This window comes from Camelus dromedarius, chromosome 21 (genome assembly GCF_036321535.1).
Source record: "Camelus dromedarius isolate mCamDro1 chromosome 21, mCamDro1.pat, whole genome shotgun sequence".
Taxonomy (NCBI): Eukaryota; Metazoa; Chordata; class Mammalia; order Artiodactyla; family Camelidae; genus Camelus; species Camelus dromedarius.
The window spans coordinates 4598315-4616056 of record NC_087456.1 but is presented as its reverse complement, the minus strand read 5'-3'; the positions used below and the strand labels follow the sequence as shown (position 1 = coordinate 4616056).

General features: G+C 38.1%; 1 protein-coding gene across 13 annotated transcripts in view; it reads left to right on the top strand.

The window, feature by feature from the left end:
* LOC116147079 (putative ankyrin repeat domain-containing protein 19) overlaps positions 1-17742 on the top strand; it is a 69002-nt gene that overhangs the window by 12650 nt on the left and 38610 nt on the right. For 8 of the 13 annotated variants that reach the window (XM_064477029.1, XM_064477028.1, XM_064477024.1 and 5 more), the window contains exons 1-4: positions 13921-13983; positions 14069-14256; positions 15526-15652; positions 16059-16120. Coding sequence is in view for 4 of the 13 variants with exons in the window: in XM_064477037.1 (XP_064333107.1) it covers positions 1023-1137; positions 1300-1473; positions 4880-4986; positions 6298-6435; positions 7891-7973; positions 10034-10186; positions 10793-10844; positions 11215-11269 (877 nt within the window). In the remaining 9 variants the exon portion in view is untranslated. Of the gene's footprint in view, positions 1-1022; positions 1138-1299; positions 1474-4879; positions 4987-6297; positions 6436-7890; positions 7974-10033; positions 10187-10792; positions 10845-11214; positions 11285-13920; positions 13984-14068; positions 14257-15525; positions 15653-16058; positions 16121-17742 lie in introns of those variants that run through there. The other 5 variants (XM_064477035.1, XM_064477036.1, XM_064477037.1 and 2 more) reach the window with 4 other exon arrangements.

The window sequence follows — 17742 nt, the reverse complement described above, 5'->3', positions numbered from 1 at the left end:
AGCTGCTGAGCTTCGCAGCCAAGATGTGGCAGCAAGACCTCTGTGGCTCTTCTGTAGCGCCAGCGCTGAGATGGGGAGGCGGCAAGAGGCCAGGAGGGAAGTGAGCGGTGTTGGAAGGTGATAAGCCAGATGAAGAAGAGACTTGCTAAGTTCATGAGCTGGATGGGCTTCAGCACCAATCAGAGAGAGCGCAGGAATCGTGAGAACCCCGTGCCTGGGTATCACGCCCATAGGAATGATACAGAGTTCCACAGAGCCGCATATTTAGGTGACAGGCATACAGTGGAGGAGTTGCTGTCACGTAAGAAAAATGTCGTAGACAGCAGAGACAGGAAGAACAGGTAACAGCGGCAGGGTGGGGCGGGGGGGTGCGCCTGGGAGGAGCTGCCAACTGTGGTTGTAAGACATGAATTTTAAATTGCCTTCCCATGTCAGAGATGTTGAAGTGTGAGACAATGAGCATGTTAGAATCATTGAAATACAGTGTTCTCTCTCATCCTTGCAGCAACAAAGTAGATATACTATCATTTTACTTAATTGAAATGTTGTCTTTGTCAAATAGTAACAGTAATAATTATAATATTATCTAACAATTATTGAGCTGTTATTTTGTGCAAGGAACTGCCAGACTCTTTGCATAGCTTTTCATTTAAGTATCACAGTGGCATCCTGTAAGTTAACTACTACTTCATGCCCGTTTTGTTGATGAGGAAATTGAGGCACAGACAGGCTAAGTGAGAGCTAATAAGTGACAGTGTTAAAGTAGAAGTCAGACCCAAGTTGAGCTGAATCTCAATGGCATGCCCTTTCTTTTCAAACAGGTAGTTCTTCCATTAATGTGGTGAGTAATAAGAGCTAATAAATATTGTTCTTTCCCCATAGAAAGAACTAAGATAAGAAGACTAAATGTTAGTTTTAAAGGGGTAGGAGTAGCATGCTGTTGAATGTTTACAATTATGTGAGTAACTGTATGTTTGAACTAGTAAGCTCTAATTTCCTAAAAAGTCCTCTCATGTTCGCAGGACTGCCCTACACTTAGCCTGCACCAGTGGCCAGTCACCAGTGGTGGCTCTCCTTATCCAGCGGAAGTGTGATCTGGATGCTTGTGATGAGGATGGCAAGACAGCTCTCATCAAGGTGTGTAGAAGCCAACCGTGTCCATGTGAGATTGATTTGATTTAATTACTTAGACTAAAAATGAATTTATCTGTTTTAAATATAACAAACTGTTGGAACTTGAGGAATGTTAACTTGGAATGTCTAGCACTTACAGTCTGTTTCTTGGCGTGATACCAACAGGCTGTACAATGCCGGAAAGAAGCGTGTGTCACTATTCTGCTGGAACATGGTGCTGACCCAGATCTTGAGGACGACTTTCAAAATACTGCTCTGCATTACGCCGTCTTGGCTGAAGATACATCAATTGCAGCAGAGCTGCTCCGCTATAATGCAAATATTGAGGCGATAAACAAGGTATAGCTCAACTGACTTTATTTACAAGATATTTGAAATACAGGGTCTTTTCTAGCTACAGGTGTTTTATTTTTAGTAATATGTATACTGAATACAATACATCAGGCCCTGTTATCATGGAAACAACTCCAAAGCCAAGGGCGGAGGCTAGAGGTAGTGCCCACAGAAAGGGCAGAGCTCTGTCTCCCAGCCACACTTCTACCCTAGAAGGAACAACTTCCCATTAGGAAGTGCCTGGGAGTGGGTGGTAGACTCAGAGCCTACAGAAGATGAAGGCTTGAAGGGAGTGAAGCGATGGCAAGGGCTGGCTGCCTGCCTGGGGATGGGTGGGAGGAGGAAGGAACCCAGTACCCAGCAAGGGGAGCTGCGTGACTGCACCTGGGCAGGGAAGGCATCAAACCACAGGCCCTGAGCACCCTAGGATCCCAGGTTCTAGAATCTGGGCAAGTGAGGTCAGGTCATGTTTGACAGCCAGCCAGCAGGGGCGTTCACTTGTGCTGGTGGCCACTTGGCCCTCCACGTACACCTTCACTTTGGGGGCTTCCATGCTCAGCCGTGTGTAGCTCCCCTGTGGGGCTGTGGCTGTAGGTGGGGAGCAAGTGATGGCGAAGCTGGTCCTCCTGCTTTTTCTCCTGGTTCTCCCCTGAAGATTTTGATTGAATAGATGTACTCAGGTCTAGACACAGGTATTTAGAAATACTTCCCTGAGATTCTGATACAACCCTTGGTTAAGGACTATTGAATGGATTCGTGTAATACATGTAAATTCACAGATCTCAAAAATAAGACATCTCTGGAAGAGCGGGAGTTTGATAGATGCTGCTTCTTTCAGTGCTCTCCTTTCCAGCTATGTTAGCCTGACTTTTATCTGTCTCTTCCTCTGTGATTGAGGAGTTTATTGGCAATATTACTGACAGTATCTATTGTCTGGAAGAATAGCTCCTTTTCCTTTCTAACCACTGATCATTCAGTGGCACTCAGACAGTCTTAGAAACTTGCTTGTGGTGAGTGATTCAACAAGTAGAGTCAGACCCTTTAAAGATTTTGCACCTTTTGTTCCCATCCAGGTCGTTAGGTCAACAGGGTTTTTCTGATCTCAATAATAGGAAATCATGAGCCTTCTTTTGGTTAAAGCTGTGTGACGGACTCTTGCAATATATCTGTTAGATTCAGTGAGCCCTAGTATAATCAAGATGACAGTTTTTTTTAAATTAGTCTAAATGATTTACAGTGTTGTGATAGTTTCTGGTGTACAGCAAAGTGATTCAGTTATATATATATATATATATATATATATATATATGTATATTCTTATTCAGTTGTATATATTTTTATTCAGTTATACATATACTTATTGTTATATATATATGTTATTCAGTTATATACGTATTTTTATTCAGTTATATATATATTCTTATTCAGTTATATATGTATTCTTATTCATATATATATATATATATATACACACACATTCATATTCTTTTCCATTTTCCATTATGGTTTATTACAGGATATTGAGTATAGTTCCCTGTAGTATATACACTAGGACCTTGTTGTTCATCTATTTCATATATAGTAATTTGTATCTGCTAGTCCAAAACTGCTAATTTATTTCTCTCCCACCCCCTTTCCCCTTTGGTAACCATCAGTTTGTTTTCTATGTCTGTGAGTCTATTTCTGTTTTGTAAATAAGTTCATTTGTATTGTATTTTAGAATCCACATATTAAGTGATATCCTATGGGATTTGTCTTTCACTGTCTGACTTAACCTCACTCAATACGATAATCTCTAGGTCCTTCCATGTTGCTGCAAATGGCATTATTTCATTCTTTTTTATGGCTGAGTTGTATTCCATTATATATAAGTATACCATGCAAGATGGCAGTTTTAAACATCAAGACCCTTGACATTAGTAACAAATTGGAATTGTTTTAATTAGTTTCAGCCATCTCATGAACTAATTATCCATTTGATTAGCAACTGGGGAGAATTAGATACAGGTAGATTGTAGTTTTAGTAGGCATTGGAAAAATTCTTGAAGCGGGTATTACGAGCTTTTTTTAAATGTTTTTATTTTACAATATATTTTTAATTGAGGTATAGTTGATGTACTATATTATATGTTACAGGTATACAGTTGAGTGTTTCACAAATTTTTAAGGGTTATGCTCCACTTATGGTTATTATAAACTATTGGCTCTGTTCCCCATGTTGTGCAATACATCCTAGTACCTTGTTTTATACCTCTTAATTCTTAATCCTAATTACCCATTTGATTAACAATCAGGGAGAATTCTATACAGATTGACTGTAGTTTTAGTAGGCATTGGAAAAATTCTTGAAGTGGGTATTATGAGTCTTAATGATAATTTTTATTACATGTTGGGGCCCAGTGTTTTTGTGTGTAAGACATATGATTCTAAAGAAAGGCAAGGTTTTACATACAAATACTTGATTTATATGCAACTGTTTGGAAACACAGCAAACATAAAAACACAAGTGGTCTATAGACTAAACATGGCGCTGGATATGTTCAGTTTGTCTCCACACATTGAGTCAACATTTAAAATTTAGGAGATTTGTGCAGAAATCTACACTTCAGAACTTCTCCTAAAGAATCATATCTGGTCCCCCTTGAGCCCAGGCCTATGTGGTCTGCTCTGCAGAGGTGGCCCCTTCTCGGTGGGGCATGTGTTCTCCAGTTTGCTGTCCTCACTTGTGACCTTCACTTACTTGGGCCACCTATGTTGCCTCTGTAAGCATTTGAATTTACAATTCCTGTTGTATATTTTGATATATATTTCAAGATTTTAAAGACAGTCTATATTTATAGTCTACTTCATATTTTATAATAATCCCTTAAGAGTGGGATGGAATTTTTCAAATTAGAATTTATAAGTTGGTTTAAGAAAAACTTTTTCTTTACATGCAAATAGTCATATTCCCATTGGAATGTCTGCAAGCTTTATGAGATTAGTCATAGTTGTAACTGGATAGGTTATGCATGTTGCAGACAGTATGGTATCTTTCTCCTCAGCATGGCTCCTTAGAAATGTAGCTGATTCAGCAGCTAAATGGTTCTCTCTGGAGCAGTGTTTAGAGTGTCAGGAGTAGTAGTTGAGCAGTAAGGTAACTAGAGAATGCCTGACACACACTGCAATAGAAGCGAAGGTTCCTGGAACCAGCAAATGTCTGAAGTGAGTTTCAGAGAATGACTTCACAGGGAAATTTTCGAAGAGGTCAAGGAGGAACCTTTTAAAGAGAAGGAGCACAGGGGCGAGGAGGAAGGGGCTACTTTTTATTAACTTTATAGTGTATGTTTAAGTTCAGAGACTAGTTTTTAAATTCAGTTTTGAAATTTGTATGTAATTTTGTACATTGTCAACTGTTTTTACTATTTTACAGTATAACTTCACACCATTTTTACTCGCCGTCAGGGAGAACAAAGAAGAAATGGTCAAATTTTTGATAGAGAACGGGGCAAATGTACATGCAGTTGATGATTTTCAAAGGTACAATAGTTTGCTCTCTCTCTCTTTTTTTTTTAAATCTTAATGTTGTTCTAGATTAGTAACAGCCAATCAGAAAGATTAACTTAATAAGAAGAGGATTAACTTAGAATCAACACATCATCAGTCAGGTAGAAAAGCAATTATTCTGCCTGGTGTCACAAAGAACAGTATGCAGCAGGATTCATCTTCCTTTATTTATGATAGTGACTGATGTCATTTGCAACCTGATTTTTTTGGTCATACGATCTTAAAATAGTTCAGGGGTTTCATTTTAGTTTTATTAGTATGGACTCTAATTTTAATTTACTTTATGAGACAGTGTTGAATTTCTTCATTCTTTTATAATTTGCTTTAACCTCTTCTTGGTATATATTTTTTTCTTAAAAGATGCATATTAAACAAAGAGGAGTTTGTTTTGCTTTTTGGGTGACTCTGCTTTAAATTACTTTCTTTGAAGGATACTGATGTTGTTAGGTTATCACTAAGTGAGTATCACTAAGAGAGTAAATATTACCAGATACTGTGGGCTCATCAGTTTTTATCCTTTTTCATTTCTAGTACATTTTGATGTTGTTATTTTTAATTGATAATGGTAGAAGGAAGAAAAATAGCTTTAATTATTGAATAAACATTCCCTTTAAAGAAAACAAGTCATTCGTGGATGATAAAGAGAAAAGAGCTGGGCTTTAGAGTCAGACGAGGTTGAATTCCTAGCTCTCCTGCTGGTCAGGTGTGTTACCTGGGGGACATGACTTATTACCAACCAATATGTTTCCTGACACTTAAAGGAGGGTCGTAGTACATCCTTCAAGGGTGGTTGTGCCTAAGAAAGACCATACGTAGATTATTCAGGTTAGTGCTGGGCACGTGCTTCTCAGCGTGGTTAACTGCAGCCGTGACTATTTTTGTTGCCACTTTTATTCATATTACTGTTTTCAGCCTGCAAACAGCTTCTCCTTACCTGACCTCTAGCTGATTTTGAAGTATTATATTTCAGACTAGGGGAGAGATGGGGAATCCTTTATTTAAATCTTTACCTACTTCAGATCAGTGACCTCAGCATCCTTTCTTGTCCATCAGAGGACTTTAAATTAGCAACTTCTGCTATGTGCTACCCAAGTAGGACAGGAGGCTTCTTTTTTGTCCCTCCATTGTGGCCTTGGAGGTAATTTGCAAAGATGAGCACTCGAGCATGTTAATGGTCAGTTCTCCAGGGGTGGGCAGGATATTAACTTGGTAAAATAGATCAAATTAACTGTTTAAGTTAAGCTAACTAAGTTCCTAAGCGTGAAGTTGTCTCTTTTATTTTAGATCAGCACTCATGCTTGCTGTACATCATGACTCACCGGACATAGTCAAGCTGCTTCTTCAGAAACGTGTTAATGTCGATTCTCAAGATTTACTCGGATGGTCTGCTGAACGATATGCTTATTGTAATGGTTTTAAACAGTAAGTGTTTACATTAAAGTGCCAGTTATCTCTAAACTGAGGTTGAAAATGACCTAACTGTTACTTGTTATGTGACAGGTGAGAGTTCCTAGTTGGGAGCAGGCACTTTGGGGATGGCAGTGAGACCCTCCACATCATCAGCTGGAAACCAGCAAAAGGCCAGACTAGTGAGATGGAGCAGTGGGCACAGGGTTCTTTACCTCAGGGTTTGTAAGACCTTTATCCTTAGGGTCCTGCTGTTCTCCATTTCATTCCAGTGTAACCCCTATGCATGGGGTACAAGTAATGTCACATATCTGATTTTTCTAACTAGTTATTTGGGTCTTGAAATGTTTAGTAGAGCAGAAAATCCTGTATTTTCCTTTGGGGACTTTCTTTTATAATCTTCCTCTTGAATTTTCCAAGAACCTAAGGGATTCCCTAAGATCACAGTGACAGTCCTCTCCCACAAGACATTGGGGCAGGGCGAGGGCATTCTAATCATTCTCTTGTTTCCCTTTATTCTGTTGCTGTAGTGTTGGTACTAAAACTAGTTTTAACAGGATCTCCTTGGCAGCTGAGTCTGGGGTCTGGATGTTGCTCTCTAAAGACCTTTAATAAAACTTTAAAAGAAGAAAAGGAAAAAGACACTGGTCCTGCAGTCGGGTCATGACTGACCTCTGCTCTCGGGATGCCTGTGCTGATCCAGTTTCCGCAGTCTTCTTGGTGATCGACACGTAAACTTCAGCGTGACAGCTTGTTTAGTTCTCATACGTATGCTTGTATGAGGTCATAGATTTATAAGTAAATGTAGCTACAAATTATATAGTAGCTGAGGTGCCCTGAATTATAAACCACGAAGAACAGCTAATCACCATAATTTGTAACATTTTCTGAAAACTGCCACATTTTAATGTTACACCTATGAAAGAAAACACACATTGGGTTTTATTTGGGATTCTCAAATAGTTCCAGCATTTAATTTCGAGAAGAAATTATTCCATTCTTCCACTATTTCTCCGAGCATCTGGGGGTTACATTATCTCAATAAATCTTCATAATCCTCTTACGAGTATTAATAACTTAACTGCCTAAGAAGACAGTAAGATTCCAGTTTTATAAAGGAAGACTTTGAGCTGAAGAGAAGCAACTTTTCCATGAACAAATAGCTGTTGGTTATAGAGCTGGGACTTCTGAGTTCGAGATACCTTCCATATGTCAGGCTCGCTCTAGTTAACTTACTGAGCTGTACTGCCCTCAGTTCATGACTACTTCACCTTCCTTTTTTTTCTAATTACACATGCTAAATTTAAAAGTTTGTAGATTGTACAAATTTGAAGTGTATGGGACAATTGAAGTTTTGATATTACCTCTGATACTGTCTGAAATAATCTAAGAATTTAATATAATTGGTAATTGTTTTTCATATTAGTATTCAAATAGTAATATTTATTTATCGCTTTTTTTTATACATAGCCTTTACCAACTGATTGTCGACTACAGAGATGGAAAGATACCAAATACTCCCCCTCAAAATAGCGACCTAGGACAGAGTTCTGGTAATAAGTTACTCTTGTTGGGCCTACCATAGATACGGAAGTAAGAGTGAGGAACTTTTGGTAATGAAAGAGCAGTGAAAAAAGCCAGTGTGTAAATTTCATGTACTTTTTTTAAATTAATTTTTTCTTAATGGGCTAGTATTCAGAATTACTTAAGAAGTTAATTGTAGGTAATTAAAAATCTGAGACAATATTGTCTGAAAAGAAATTCATTTATTTAATCATGGCCCCTGAAATCCCATATTATATCTTTGTGTAAATATGAAAAGCAGGTTTTTAAATTTGTACGTTTCCTGTAACTTTATAACAAGTTGTCCTTGTTACGGAACTGGATCTTTAATTTTTACAGCAAATGGATTACATTGGGTAAATGAATGCTAGTTATTGCATAGTGATTAGCCTCACTAAAAAGTGATTGTCTTTAAAACTGGGAGCTCGGCAATACCTTCCTGGTGCTGTAAACAAATGGCCAACAATTAGAGCTGCACAGCTGGGCCAGTGTGCAGCTTACTAACAAGAGATTGTTTTTTAAAGATACCTAGTGATAGTGCAGAAGTCAGGAAAGCAGTGCCTTGTTGAGAAGCACTGGTTACTTTTCACATCATTACACCAACAAGGTCTCTCCCTTACAAATTTCATTCCTCAGAAGTGCAGAGTGCGACATGTTGCCTTCATGAGAGTCAGATGTTTTCTTCTCTTTTTTGGGATACTTGTCATGAAACTAATTTTGTTAGAACAAGATTTTCTGTTGCCATTAGTTAAAGGATTGTCATAATAAATACTCAAATAGCACAACTCAGGACTCAACAAATTGTAATAAAAGCACAGAAGTGCATCACATAAAAAAAAAAAAAAGAAGACTGTGTTGCCTAGGTGTGACCCCTTGCGTGCTGTTCAGTCTGAACTGTATGAGGGCACCTTTAACTTGGTAGACCTTGATCAAGCAAAGAACTTCTGTTGTAGGAAATACAAAGATGGAAAAGACAGAGTTTTGGTCTTCAAGGTGCTCATAACACAACAGAGTTGTCCCTGGTTAATGTCTGTATTTTTTTTAACAGGACTTTCAAAGAAAGCATTCTTATCTGTTAATTCATCCACTCAACAGATGACTATCAAGTGTCTTTTAGGTAGTAAGCACCACTCTGAAGTTACAGAATGCAAACAGGTCAAAAGCACAGTTCCTGGCCTCCAGGAGCTTGTTGCTGTCATCGTCATTTTTATGATTTGCTTTACTTTATTCTGTGCTTACTGTGTCCCAGAGCCCACGAGGACTTTGTAACTGTCTTTATGTATTTTTTATTAGTATTTAATATGTGCCAAATACTTTAAGTCCATGGTGAGGAAAGAAGTTTTTTAAAAGTGGGTAGGATGTCAGGTAAGCCATGCAGAGGGAGTAGGAGTTTGCCATGGAAGGAGGCAGAAGGGCAGTGTTTGGTGGGTGGAACATCTTTGAAGATTACATTTGGCAGAAAGGACAGCAGTGCAGAGGCTAAGATGTGCCAGTGAACTTTGCAGGATCTGTGAGTTTCATTTTGTTGGTGCAGAAAGGATGCTGTAGGAATGGTTGGGAACGAGGTGACTACCTAGCTCAGGCACGCTTCTGAAAGCCTTTCTAGTACTATAGAAAGGAGGAGGTCTGCTGTAGACCTTGGGAAATTTGTCATAATGCTTTTAGCTGCAAATAATAATAAGAGACCTAAGTAACAGTGGCTACAGCAACAGGAGTCAGGATTGTTTAGAAGGTTCGGTGATGTCATCAGGATCCCAGATGCTGTCCCTCCTTCAGCTGTGAGGCTGCTGGTGTTTGATGTTGCCTTTCCTGGTCTGATCAGCAGCAGCTCCAAGCATCATATTCTTGCATGACAGTATCCGCAGGCGAGGAGGGCTGCTTCTTTCTGCATGTTTTCTGTTAACTAGGAAGGAAACAGAGACGCTTCCGGTAGACTTCCCCTAGCATCTTATTGGCTGGGTTACATCACATGCTCATTCCTAAACCAGCCACTGGGAAAGGAAATGCAGTTACTGTGATGACCGTAAAATAATCATTTCTCTTTTTGCAGCTAAGGAGAGTTTACCTTCTTCGTATCCTGGGGCAGAAAATATCCAAGAAAAGTTGCCATTGTCCAGCAAGGACGACAAAGAAGAAATGGTTGTTGAGTTGGGAACCAGCAATGGCAGCTGCACGGATTCACCAAAGAATGTTGAGCAGAAGAGTAAGAAGACTCGATTTGAGTCTTAGGGTTTCCTGTTACGACATAACGCAGGGATGCACAAGCTTTTTCTATAAAGGGCCAGAGAGTCAATATTTTAGGCCATGTGGTGTCTGTCACATCTACTCATGTCTGCCATTGCATTGTGAAAGCAGCCCTAGACGGTATGTGAGCGAATAGGGATGACCATGCCCAGATAACAAGAGGTTGACAAAGCCAAATGGCAGGGTGGGTTTGTCCCATGGGTATCATCCAGAAATACCATGCTGTGTAAGTTTGACGTCAGTTTATGATACTGATTCTACTAATGATTATCATTTTTTGTGAGTCTCATAAAGTTTGGTTGGGATTTTGGTCCTTGTAAACAGCAGTTCACTTTAAGATATCAAATTTGGATAAACACCCTTTTTTTTGATAAATATGAAGGAGGGGAAGTGGTTTTTATGCATTAATTACCTACCAGGATTATACTCAATATTCACTCAAGTGTGTAGTCTCCAGGTGTGGTCCCAAAGGAATGCTTGTTAACAGAACATTGGTCTTATACTTTTAATATTTTGTATTTTTCTATTGCTGATATAAAATCTATTTTACTTTTTTCTTTAATAGAGATTTTAGTGATTAAGGTTGCACTGAGGTTTGAAGACATCTCTGTCATCAGGTAGGATTTTATGGATTTTTAAAAATATGTTGACTAAGGGAACACAGAGGAAAGAAACAAGGCTTGTTGAGTGTCCTACTCTGGGTTAGACAGTGTGTTATGTACTTGACATTTGTTACCTTGTACAGTCACCACAACAGCTTTGCAGAGTAGCTGTGCTGTTACAGCTTACTGTTAGGCAGCTGTGGTTTAAGGAGGTTGACTAGTTGACCCATGATTCCATGGTTAACAAGTAGTTGACCTGTGACTTAACCATCAGGCAGCCTGGCTCCCAAATCTGCTTTCTTATCCCTCAGCATAGACTTTTGTGACTTTTGTTTGTTTAAAGAAATGAACTCACTCATTTTTGATGTGTATTTTTGCTCCAAAGTATTTCATCCAGACATGATGTTGATGATTCAAGGCCTCCATCGGACGGTGACTAAGATCTTGCTCCCAAGGTAAAGTGTTTTCTTGTGAAATTAATTTTTCTGCTCTGAATTTAGTTTTGCATAGTATTTACTCTTAAAATTTAGCAGTGATCTGTCTGTCATTGTTTTATGTTTGTATTAGAAAGTTGGTCAGAGTAAACCACTTTATAAAAATATGGCAGGTTGAATTTTTTTCTTTTTTTTACTTTGGTAAATACTGAAGATGAGGCTGAAGCAAAATGGACTAGAAAATAGATCGTGACAGGAAAATTGTACTGTGAAAAGATTTCCCACAACAGGGGAAGTGTGAAGCTTGATCAAGGATAAGGATTCTTTGACTTTTAAACCACACTGATGGCACTTGTATAATACTTGTGCCTCAGGGACATCTTCAGTGCACGCAGCTACTTACTGTGATCATCATGGCCTCTTCCTGGGGTCTTTCAGTTACAAAACTACGTAGCATGTATCTTTTTTTTCCCCCTTGGACACTTTTTATTTTGGTATCAGAGAGTTGTGAGGAAAGTGGTTTTTTTTCTTTCCCCTTTATTTCTATCTCTGGTTCTGCATTAAGACTAAAATAATAGTTGAAATTATAGAAATTCAGAAATTAAAATTGTTTCTCAAAATCCATGTTATAAAGAGATTCCTCTGTGTTTTCTAAATTATCTCATTACAAGTATATTAAAAAATCTTCATCTAATTGAAAAGTACATGTTTTCCCTAAAATAACAACCAGCTCTCCAAGTAGACTCCTAATAACAACTATATGATAAAACCTACTTCAGAATTCTTTTGTATTATAGTTTTAAAAAGTATGTCCAGTCCTCGTGTCCCATTCTAAAACTTCCAAGTTTCAGCTACTTTGTAGTATAGTTATTTACATACTCATTTTATAACCCCTGCATCAGTATACACCGCTAGAGATTAGGGAACATAATTGTGCATTTCCTGGAGCACCAAGAATAAGGTCTTAAATGGAAGAAGCATTTTATTATTTTTTGAATGTGAATGCATGAAGAGACATGGAATTCTGCATCATGCTGCAGGTAGTATAACATGCACACTCTATCATAATGAAATCTATTTGATGGTACAGGTAATATAATATGCGTACTATGTCATAGTGAAATCTATTCAAATTCTAAAAATATGACTTAAATTTCTATTCCCTTTGTTTAGGTTGTAAAAGTTCAGTTATGAAAGGAAATATGTCATAGGAAATAGATAAGAAGTATATGAGAAATAGGAAAAGGTTACAGTCTGTTTTTCAGTGTCCACCAACTGTGAGCTTAGAATTTGAGATGAAAACTTTTTAACCTTCTTTTAGCCCCCTCTCATGTTCCATTAAATATATCTTTTCAAGCTATATATTATCCTTAGAATCCTGATTACCAGTTCTTTCTCTAGGTGGAAAGCTGATGTGTTAGGAACGTTCTAAAATCTATTTTTCTCTCTCTCTAGTAATAATTTGCAGCATTCAGGTAGTGAGAGACGACCGTGTTCAATTGAGTGACTTAGAGTGACAAAATTTAACTCTTACTTATAGTGGTATTTACAAACAAACGGTTGTAGAGTAATACAGGTCAGTATTATTGGGGATATACTATGAACAAAGGCCTTTGTTTTATATATATGTTTTATATATCATGTATTTTGATATTTTTATAAAACTTGCTGAAGAATAATATATATACTTGCATATATAATTTGTATATTTTTATATATATAATAAAAAGGTAAAACAGAGGCTTTCACTCATAGTATACCCCTAATAATACTGATACATCACTGATCCATTATATATAAATGCTGAAATATATGTATTTCTCCACATGCCTTGTTACACTTACATTTTCCTTTTTTTCTTGCCTTGAGTTTGTACTTGAATAGTCATGTCTCATTTTTTCTTTTCTTCCTCCTCCCCACTTTTTTTTTTTAATGATTTGCCCCAAACCTAATATTTCTTTGCAGAAAACACTTCTTCTGTGTCTGTTCTTTCAGTCCACCTCACTCTGCCTCTGTGAACATATTTAGTGACAGCTTTGTTTACTGTGTGTGTGGCTTTCACTCAGAAGTCATTGCCCCTCAGAATTACTTTTTTTTTTTTTATTCCTCTTTCTTAGAAGTAGCTGAATTTGAACAATCATTTGTCTTTAGCTTTTTGGCAAATGGAATAGAAGTAGCTTATACTGTTTGCTGTTCTAACTCATCCAAATAAGATACTGCTAAAAAGTAAATTCTCATATTTCCCCCATAAGAGATCATTCACACATATATAAATCATGCAAGCACATTTCAAAATATAACAATTACTTTAAATTTCTTAATGTTAGATTTTTCAATAGGACTCTAAACTGTCAGGGATAAGTTTTTGTTCTGGATCATTTTGGTCAAGAAAGTCATCTAATGGATACCATAGTGTTTGTATAATAATCAATGAGGGGTAAAGAAAGTAACATTTTGGGGCCCCTGAGGTCATCTCTCGTAATCCTCACCCCATGAGAAGATGTAGGTTGGTAAATGACAGACCCAGGACTTGAATCCACATCTGAATGACTCCAAAGCCAGCGCTCTTTGTGTTAGATCATCTAGGAATGGGGAATGTTACAATTATTTTATTCAGTTTTGTATTTGTTGTTCTTAAAGCTTTTATTTTCTTCTCTAGAAAGTCCAGCATTCAAAATTCGCAAAGCTAATTCAGGCCTGGCAAGAACCCATGATAAACAGTAAGTTATTTGAAGACTGTCTTTCTGTTTTCACTGATGAGAAATTACAGATAATTTCATCTACCATACCTTGTTTTCACTACAGCAGAGGCAAAAGATGGTGTTTTGAAACAAGAAACTAGCACCTTCTTTGAGGACAATAATTCTAATAATGAAAATGAAGTTGTGTTTACAACCTTTCCCCAACCATCAACCGAAGTTTCAGGCTTTTCACATCCTGCCTTCCCAGCACCGGAACCACTCATGTCTTCAGCAGTCCTTGGTGTTACAGACGTAAGTTTTGTTTTTAACTTTTCCTTCCTGTGCTTTTTCACTTACCGTCCCGGTTCTCATGGAGATGAATAGGATCCTACACAGAAATGGAAGTCCTCAAGATCACAATAGAAAACAGTGTGATAACAAGAGAGGTACACGTGCAGGACTGAGATATTTGTAAAGGTTGGTGTCAATAAACAGTTCTCAAATATGCCATTAAGAAAAGAAAGAGTAAGAGAGCAACTGGAAAGAATAGCTGGATGAATATGAAGATGGGCAGGGGTACAAAGGGGAAGGATTCATCTAATAAGGACAAGATGAATATAAAGATAAATGAGTGTCAAAATGAGAGAGATTATTATACAAACAGCAGAAATAGTGGGGTTAAGTGAGAGCAGGAGCTTTATGTACAAATTACGATAGAAATTATCTCAAATTCAAATTAAGAGAAGGAAAAGTGAGCTCATGGAAAAAAGTGCTCAGACTCTTCTGAAGGACATATAGCTGATTTTATGAACAACAGAAAGAAAATTTGATCCTCACCTTTTTTCTTTTTGGCTATAGAAGTTTGTTTTTTAATTCAAATGTAGTTGATGTACAGTAATGTATGAGTTACAGGTGTGCAGTAAAGTGATTTGCTTATACATATGTATGTATATATCTAATTATTTTCCTTTCTTTTCCATTATAGTTTTTTGTGAGATATTGGATATAGTTCCCTATGGAAGTTAGTTTTAACTTGAAATTAATTCTTTTTTTAGAAATCCTCACGTTTAAATTAATGAAGTGCTGTCTTATATTTAATCTAACAAATTTTGTCTCTCCATTCCATCCCCAGTAACTGAGTTCTAGTTTTCCATGTGACTTCTCATGCTGTTTCACACCTCGACCTTCGGCTCAGGCTGCCCTTTTTAGAATCCCCTTCACGTCTGCTCTTTGCACTGGGTCTGTCGTTTAAGACGCAGTCTGGTCTTCCCAGCGTTCCCTGAGCTATTGACACGCAGCAAGTCTCTTCTCTCCTTTGTGCCCTTACTGTGTCTGTTCACTGCAGGTGTAGAGCTGCTGAATGATACTTGTCTGTGTTGATTCATTTTCATGTGTCTCTACCTCCCCTAGAATATAGAGCAGAATCTGTCTTTTATATATATTGCCAGCTTCTCCCAGGATAATGCCTATGATCTGATGGATACAGTAAATATATGTTGTCTTCCTGACTGAATGACCAAGTGTAGGAATATGATGTTTTCTGAAGTCGGGTTTTTGTTACATTTTGTTTTGTTTTTATAGGAAGAAGCAACAAAGCCAAAAACTGGGGGAAAAGAGAACGGCACTCGGACTATTAACAGTGTTCTAAAGGAGCAAGCAGATCATAGCAAATTGATTTCTGTGGATGGAGCACACAAAAGTGACAAAGGTAGGAAGTCAGTGACCATCTATGGATTTTCTTCTCTGCTTAAAATCTAGTATGGTTGGAGGGGGGAGGGTATAGCTCAGTGGGATATCGCATGCTTAGCATGCACAAGGTCCTGGGTTCAATTCCCGGTACTTCCATTAAAAAAAAAGCTAGTGTAAAAAATCTGAAGTGTGTAGATCCAAATATGATATCCATTTCTTCTTAAGTGTTTTTCTTTTGCCATCTTTCTTCATAAATATCCCAAGTACGACCAATTTTTCTTCCAGAAAATGCTTCAACCCTCTGAAATTCTTTTCTGCCACTTTAATTTATTGACATATTCATGAATCAAGATAGACTTTTATATACATTTAAACTTCCCAGTGGATTGTGTTCTCATTAATGTATCTGTGACTGCATTTTGTAGATGCAGCATCAGCATTAGGATTAGAAGAAAAGGAAGAGGTCAAATCACCCTGGGATTCTGAGGTGCTGTCTTCTATTATTATTATTATTTTCAAATATAAGCATTGCATGATGTTAAAACATAAATGGAGGGATGTTTTGACTTCACCTTCTCACTTTTGCATTTGCTCAGCAAAATTTTTTCCTCCTTTTAACCCACACTTAGTAAAATCATTCCGTGCTATATGTCAAACCCCTGCAGAGTGCACTTCTGTTAATTTTCCAGACTCACCTAATGAAACTGGTGTATGTAGTGCAAAAGCCAAGGCTTAGAAGTCGCAGGGAATCGGTTTGGGTTCTGAAGTTACCTTTTCTAAAAACTAAATAATTCTTGGTCAGCCTGTGACCAGATGTTTGTTTCTTTGTTATAAATGAATGTGTAAAACTTAGATTCAGAGAGAAACAGGTTGTACTAAAAAAAAAACCACAAAAAAAACCGGTGTTTCCATTTGTTTAACCACTTTGACCTTGAAAAGACAGTGCCTGCGACTTAAAGTATTATTATATTTGGATTGTCAAGTAGATCTGCAACAAACATTTCAGGAGAAGCAAAAGCATGGGGAATAGTAATAAATATGTGGGGTTAAAATACCAGCAGTTTGGCTTAGTGATGTTTTACTGAGGACAGCCCATTTTGGGAAGGGAAAATAGCGTGCACTGAGTACCTTTATGGTGACCAAACTTGAAGGAAGCTAAGTACAGGGTAGTGATGACCTATTCCAAGGTGATAGCCATGGAAAGAGGTAAGAAGAGCCTGAACTCTTGGATCTCGGCAGCTCCTGCCTAGTGGCACAGCACTGTACTTGATTGAAGTCAGCAGATGTGGTAGCATCCTGGTTCTGACCCACTGTGGGATCTTGGAAAAACTTGTCTGACTTGTTTTAATGTCAGTGACCTTGTTCAAAAACGTGGTACTGATACCTACCTCTCAGGTTATGTGTCATGAACAAAGCTATTGGAACAGATGTGAAAACACATTGTCAACTGTAAAGGGTGCTATAGAAATGTAAGACAGAATGATCACAGTGGCCACTAGTGGCCTACTGAAATGTTGAGGACACTTTTAAAATCTGAAGGACAATAAAATGGGAAAGAGCAGGCACGGGGATTTCTCATTTGGGGTATGTTGAGGGTCGGTAGGCTGTTACCGGACATCTGCGATAGGTATATAGTGCTTTGGCACTTGACGCCTTCTGGGGACTTTAGATGTTTTGACCTTAAATAAATTCCTGTTCCTGAACACCGACTAGCACCAGGCAGTTAGACACTGAATGTAGCAGTTGAGGGGTTAGGCTGTAGTGGCAGGAACAGAAGGACAAGTAAACAGGAACCCTTAATCAGGGACAGTAAGTCCTTCATATAAGGAATGTGGGGAGCGTTAGGTTAGACAACAGTAGGGGAGTTTGTAGTTAGGCCAGGGGTGGAGTAAGGGTGGAATTTAGGTAGTCAGAAAAGAGCTGAGTGTGACCAAAGCTGCCAGGTGATGGACAGGAAGGAGCCAGTCACATGATGGTCCCAGGGAGGGATGTTCTGGACAGAGAGAACAGCGGGTCCCATCTGCTCATCACGGTGCTCCAGCATCTTGGAGTGGCCAGGAAGCAGCAAGTGGGTAACCGTCCTTAGAATCACTTTTACTATTGTTGCGT